The 5,837-nt window shown below is 50.8% G+C and overlaps 1 protein-coding gene across 1 annotated transcript in view; it reads left to right on the top strand.

The window, feature by feature from the left end:
• The first annotated feature begins 5,195 nt into the window (after positions 1 to 5,195).
• The window catches only part of KPNA3 (karyopherin subunit alpha 3), a 95,739-nt gene continuing 95,097 nt past the window's right edge, over positions 5,196 to 5,837 (top strand). The window contains exon 1 of the mRNA XM_015098074.3: positions 5,196 to 5,296. Within this exon, the coding sequence (XP_014953560.1) occupies positions 5,228 to 5,296 (69 nt within the window). The 5' untranslated portion in view covers positions 5,196 to 5,227. The remainder of the gene's footprint in view (positions 5,297 to 5,837) is intronic.

Below are 5,837 nucleotides of genomic sequence, written 5' to 3'. Positions count from 1 at the left end.
TTTCTATCTGACCTCTGGATTTATGGTTGTTACGAAAAGCTTGGCTTCTTTGTACACTAGTGCTGAGTCAAATGCTGGAGGCAGAGTTTTGGGTGAAGTAGAAAAGGATATCTTTATTGCTTTGCCAGGCAATAAAGTTTTTTAATTACTTAATTAATTTGGGTGCACCTGGTCTTAGTTGTGGCAGTGGGATCTGGCTCCCCATCCAGGGCTGGAACTCCAGGCCCCTGTGCCCTGCACTGGGAGTGCAGAGTCTTTGCCACTGCACCCCTAGGTAAGCCCACGTGAGCTCCTTCTTGGATCTGTTGTGTTTGTGTTGCCCTTTGCATATCATCACCTGACTGTCCACTGGGAAGGCAGGCAGTGAGTCAGAGGAAGAAAGAAAGTTTGACCGACTCTCCAGGCAGAGAGCCTTTCCCTCCTGTCTCTGCTCTGCTCCCTACTCCTCCCCTGTCCATTAATGCAAGTGCCTGATGAAGATGGTGTATGGGGGGTGGTGGACACTCAAAGTATGTTTGGAACAGAAATCCATCTAAAAGAAGAATTGTCAAAGAAAAAAAATTGTCAGAAGTTTTAGGACAAAGAGGAAGAATAGAATGAGGGAAAAGAGGAGGTGGTGGCTGACAGAGAGATGCCCCAAATTTGAGTCACTGGTGACAGTCATTTCCCAGAGAGTAAGGACTTCAATGAAAGGACCTCTTGACGAAAGTGAAAGAGGAGAGTGAAAAAGTTGGCTTAAAACTCAACATTAAAAAAACTAAGATTGATGCATCCAGTCCCATGGCAAACAGATGGGGAAACAATGGAAACAGTGATAGACTTTATTTTCTTGGGCCCCAAAATCACGGCAGTTGGTGACTGCAGCCATGAAATTTAAAAATGCTTGCTCCTTGGAAGAAAAGCTATGACCAACCTAGACAGCATATTAGAAAGCAAAGACATTGCCAACAAAGGTCCGTCTAGTCAAAGCTATGGTTGTTCCAGTAGTCATGTGTGGATGTGAGAGTTGGACCATAAAGAAAGCTGAGTGCTGAAGAATTGATGCTTTTGAACTGTGGTGTTGGAGAGGACTCTTGAGAGTCCCTTGGACTGCAAGGAGATCCAACCAGTCCATCCTAAAGGAGATCAGTCCTGGATGTTCACTGGAAGGTCTGATGTTGAAGATAAAACTCCAATACTTTGGCCACCTGATGCAAAGAACTGACTCATTTGAAAAGACCCTGATGCTGGGAAAGATTGAAGGTGGGAGGAGAAGGACAGAGGATGAGATGGTTGGATGGCATCACCGACTTGATGGACAGGAGTTTGAGTAAGCTCCAGGAATTGGTGATGGACAGGGAAGCTTGGTGTGCTGCAGTCCATGGGGTCTCAAAGAGTTAGACATGACTGAGCAACTGAATTGAACTGAGCTGAAGGACTTCAAGGCCTGGTGGGGGCTTCAAGTGACAGAAACCTGGTCCAAGTAAGAATGCAGAGAGATTCTGGGGCTAAGGTACCAGGTATGTGGATATTGAAATCACTAGAAATAATGGCAAAGCATACAATCGACTAAGATCTGGCCAAGAAGGGACCCTGCTCTGGACCCTGCTTCTTTAGAGGTCGTGACCTTTGCTCCCTTCTGCTGCACTACTCTCCATTGAAAGCCCATGGGGCCAACTGGTCATGCTCATTGGAACCTGTGCCTCTCAACCCAGCTCTGACTACCAGGGACTGGTGATTCTCTGTTTAAATGGCCAATCCTGCTTCTAGGATCTTCCTAGGCTTCTTTTCTGGGTCTGTTCTCCTGGGGGAATGTGATGCTGCAGCTTTGCACATTTAGGCCTGAGCAATGGCCGAGAGGCATCTCTTGAGTCAGGTAGGGAGATGTGAATAAAGCTTTGTAGGTGAGTGGCAGAACTTGAACGTTGTGAATAGGGCTATGTATACTTGTTCTCAAGGTCTGTTCCAGTATGGGGTGGGGCCAGGACAGGGAAGAGAAGGGAAACAAAATGTGGGTGAGGGTCTGGCTACCATGCTTCTTTACACAGCCGCATTCTGAAGCAGAAGTCCAAAAAGGCAGGAAATTTAAATTCAGACTCAGACTTCCAGGTTGTAGTGGAAGCACATTTGTCAAAGTTTAGAATATATTTTAAGCTTGGAAGCTGGATTTTAAACTTTAAGATTGTAGACATGTGATATGTAGACTCCTGTTTTGGATCTTGTCCTTGTGTATTAGGAATCAGCAGGTTATAAGGGTCTTCCTGCTGTGAGCCTTGACACCCATCACACATTTGGGGGATAACTTTTTTTTTATTGTCTGTCAACTCTGATAGATCTGAAGTTATGTGAAGGCAGGATACCAGGCTGTCTTATTTACAAATATATCCCAGTGTCAGTGCAATGACTAACATATGGTAAGTGCTCACTAAATATGCATAAACTCTAAAATCATGACTTACATGGTTGGTGATGGCAAGTAGGGTGAAGAGAAGAGGCAGAAATGGGCAAAGTAATTGGAAAAGTTTTTGCTAAACTGTAATAGAGCTTGAACAACAGTGTGCAAGTTTCCCTTCAGTCAATCAGAGGAGTGGCAAGCATGCAACATCTATTACCTTAAGAACTAGAGTAGAAGTAATCTATGTATTCATTCTAAGCTTTTGGTGTTTTTTTTTTTTTCTCCCCATCAAATGCGTGTTTGGACCATTTGGCCCACAATGTCAGGGCCTGGAGTTTTTGAGTGACTTATTCCCTAAAGTGCATTAAAAAACATGAATCGACATTTTAAAAAGAAGAAAAAAAGAACCCAGCTTTTCGGTTTCCCTTGAAAAGTTGGGCCTTTGGCAAGCCTGACCCACAGTCCAATATGGCAACAATGGTCTGAAGCCTTTAAATAAGCTTGTGTTTATCAACAGGCCAATATCCACCACTTACAAAAATGGCCCAGACATAGCCAGGCCAACAAAGGCCTCTGAATTCACGACCTCTGAACCTCAAGTTCTCTATGTCTCCTTTATTTTGAAAGAGTATCTTCTTCAGTCTTTGCATGGTTATATTTCTCCCAACCTTTGAATGACCTCAGTGTCAAATGTCGCTTGTATCTGCCAGAGGTTCTGAAAATAAATTATTTCACATACATTCAAAGAAACGCACCTGCTCCAGAAAGCAACTATTAGTATTACGGATTCAAATTTCCCTTAATCAATTCCTACAATGACCCTAAAGGGAGATGCTAGACTAGAGAGTCTGCGGATCAAGGTTTGACTACTTCTTGAACGCTGATATTATGTATGGTGGTGAAACAGAGGTATTCAGTTCAGTCGCTCAGTCGTGTCCGACTCTTTGCGACCCCATAAATTGCAGCACGCCAGGCCTCCCTGTGCGTCACTAACTCCCAGAGTTCACTCAAACTCACGTCCATTGAGTCGGTGATGCCATCCAGCCATCTCATCCTCTGTGGTCCCCTTCTCCTCCTGCCCCCAATCCCTCCCAGCATCAGGGTCTTTTCCAATGAGTCAACTCTTCGCATGTGGTGGCTAAACTATTGGAGTTTCAGCTTTAGCATCATTCCTTCCAGAAAAATATCTATTTCTGCTTTATTGACTATGCCAAAGCCTTTGACTGTGTGGATCACAATAAACTGTGGAAAATTCTGAAAGAGATGGGAATACAGACCACCTGACCTGCCTCTTGAGAAACCTCTATGCAGGTCAGGAAGCAACAGTTAGAACTGGACATGGAACAACAGACTGGTTCCAGATAGGAAAAGGAGTATGTCAAGGCTGTATATTGTCACCCTGCTTATTTAACTTCTATGCAGAGTACATCATGAGAAACGCTGGGCTGGAAGAAGCACAAGCTGGAATCAAGATTGCCAGGAGAAATATCAATAACCTCAGATATGCAGATGACACCACCCTTATGGCAGAAAGTGAAGAGGAACTAAAAGCCTCTTGATGAAAGTGAAAGAGGAGAGTGAAAAAGTTGGCTTAAAGCTCAACATTCAGAAAACGAAGATCATGGCATCTGGTCCCATCACTCATGGGAAATAGATGGGAAACAGTGGAAACAGTGTCAGACTTTATTTTGGGGGGCTCCAAAATCACTGCAGATGGTGATTGCAGCCATGAAATTAAAAGACGACTCCTTGGAAGGAAAGTTATGAGGTATTAGGGATACATGAATACAGGAACTGCCAGGGTGGAGGTTGCAGAACGGAGCCTGGGACGATGGTGAAAAAACAGACGCTAGAGCGCTAATCAGTTCAAGTATTTATTGGTTATTCATGACGTGCCAGGCACTGTATTAACAAAGGGCTTCAGCAATAGACCCACCACTGTCGCTACTTTTACTGCGCTAATTCCAATGCGGCAAACCAGGTAACACACACACATAAACACACATATAACATACATATGTATGTGTAACGTGGAGATAAATGCTAATTATAAAACCAAAGCAGAGCAAGGGAACAGCAAGTGAAGGTGGGTGCTGTCTTAGGTGACCCCGGCCAAACAAGCAAAGGAGCAAAGCAGGAACCATGGATCCGTTTCTAATTTTCTTGGAAGCCTCCTTCGAAGTCCCGCCCCCCTCCCTCCCAATAGGCGCAAGAGCCGTCTCCTGGGAAGCTCCTCCCACAGTCCCGCCCAGAGGCGGTCTTGGGGGCGGAGCCCCGCGCCCAGGCTCTCCGAGCGCCCCGCGCAGAAAGCCGCGCGCTTAGGGTTCCCGGCATTCTCTGGGTGCTTTGCAGGCTGAGAAAATTACCCCCGCCGAAGAATGGCATGCTGGGAACTGTAGTTTCCGGCCGCAGCCCCGGGTCTGAACGGGCAGTAAAAAGCCGCCAAGTCTGGCTCCATTCCTGGCACAGGACTGGAAGCTCCGAAGGGTTGTAGGAAGGGCTCTCTGGAGGGTGAGAGAGTCGGGGGGTGGGGGTCACTCCGAGAACCGTCAGGCGCGTCCAGCCGGCTGAGCATCCAGGCCGGAGGCCGTCACGTGACTCCAGCCCCCTCCGGCGCCCGCGGCTCTCTTCAGCGCTGTTCCCGCCCCGCCCCGCCCCTCGCGTCCATCGGCCCGAGCTTCCCCCGGCGCTGCTGCCACCTCGCGCTCGGAGGCGTCACGGAACGTGCTCGCCTCTCCCCCTCCCCCGCCCTTCCCCTCTCCCGCCCTCCCCCACCTACCCCTCCCTCGCCAAGACTCGCCGCCGCCGCCGCCGCAGCCGCAGGAGTAGCCGCCGCCAGAGCCGCGCGCAGCCATGGCCGAGAACCCCGGCTTGGAGAACCACCGCATCAAGAGCTTCAAGAATAAGGGCCGAGATGTGGAGGTGAGTGTGCTTCCGCGGCGGGGGGCCCAACCGGCTCGCCCTCCCGGTCGCGCCGGCCCTGAGGCGGCGAGGAGGGGCGGGGGGCCGGCGCGACCGGGCTGGTTCTCGCCGGCCCGCGATGGGTCGGAGTTGGCCGCCGCCTCCCGTCCCTGCGGCCGGGCGGCGGGAGGCGGGTGGCGGTCCGGGCTGCAGCCGCCAGCGGCGGCTGCCCGGTGCGGAGACCGGGAAATGCCGGGGTTTTCGGCCCCGTCACGCGGGCGCGGCCTGCTGTCGGCGAGGAAGAGGTGTGGAGCTGAGGCGGGGTCCGCGGGCCGGGGCCTCGCGCGCCGGGGATGCTGCGGCCGCGGTCTTTCGACCGCCACGCTGAGGGGGCGGCGCGGCTCTCGCCCGGCTCGCGGTGCAGCCTCCCGCCCGGCACGGCCCCCTCAGCGCCTCCCGCGCTGCCGCACATGGAGCCTCGGCTCCGCCGGTCCCCGCGCCTACCTTCGGCGAGCCGGGCCCAGGCGGGCGGTGGCGGCCCGCAGAGGGGGGTGGGGACCAG

Source organism: Ovis aries, chromosome 10 (assembly GCF_016772045.2).
Source record: "Ovis aries strain OAR_USU_Benz2616 breed Rambouillet chromosome 10, ARS-UI_Ramb_v3.0, whole genome shotgun sequence".
NCBI classification, from domain to species: domain Eukaryota; kingdom Metazoa; phylum Chordata; class Mammalia; order Artiodactyla; family Bovidae; genus Ovis; species Ovis aries.
This window is presented reverse-complemented; position numbering and strand designations above follow the sequence as displayed.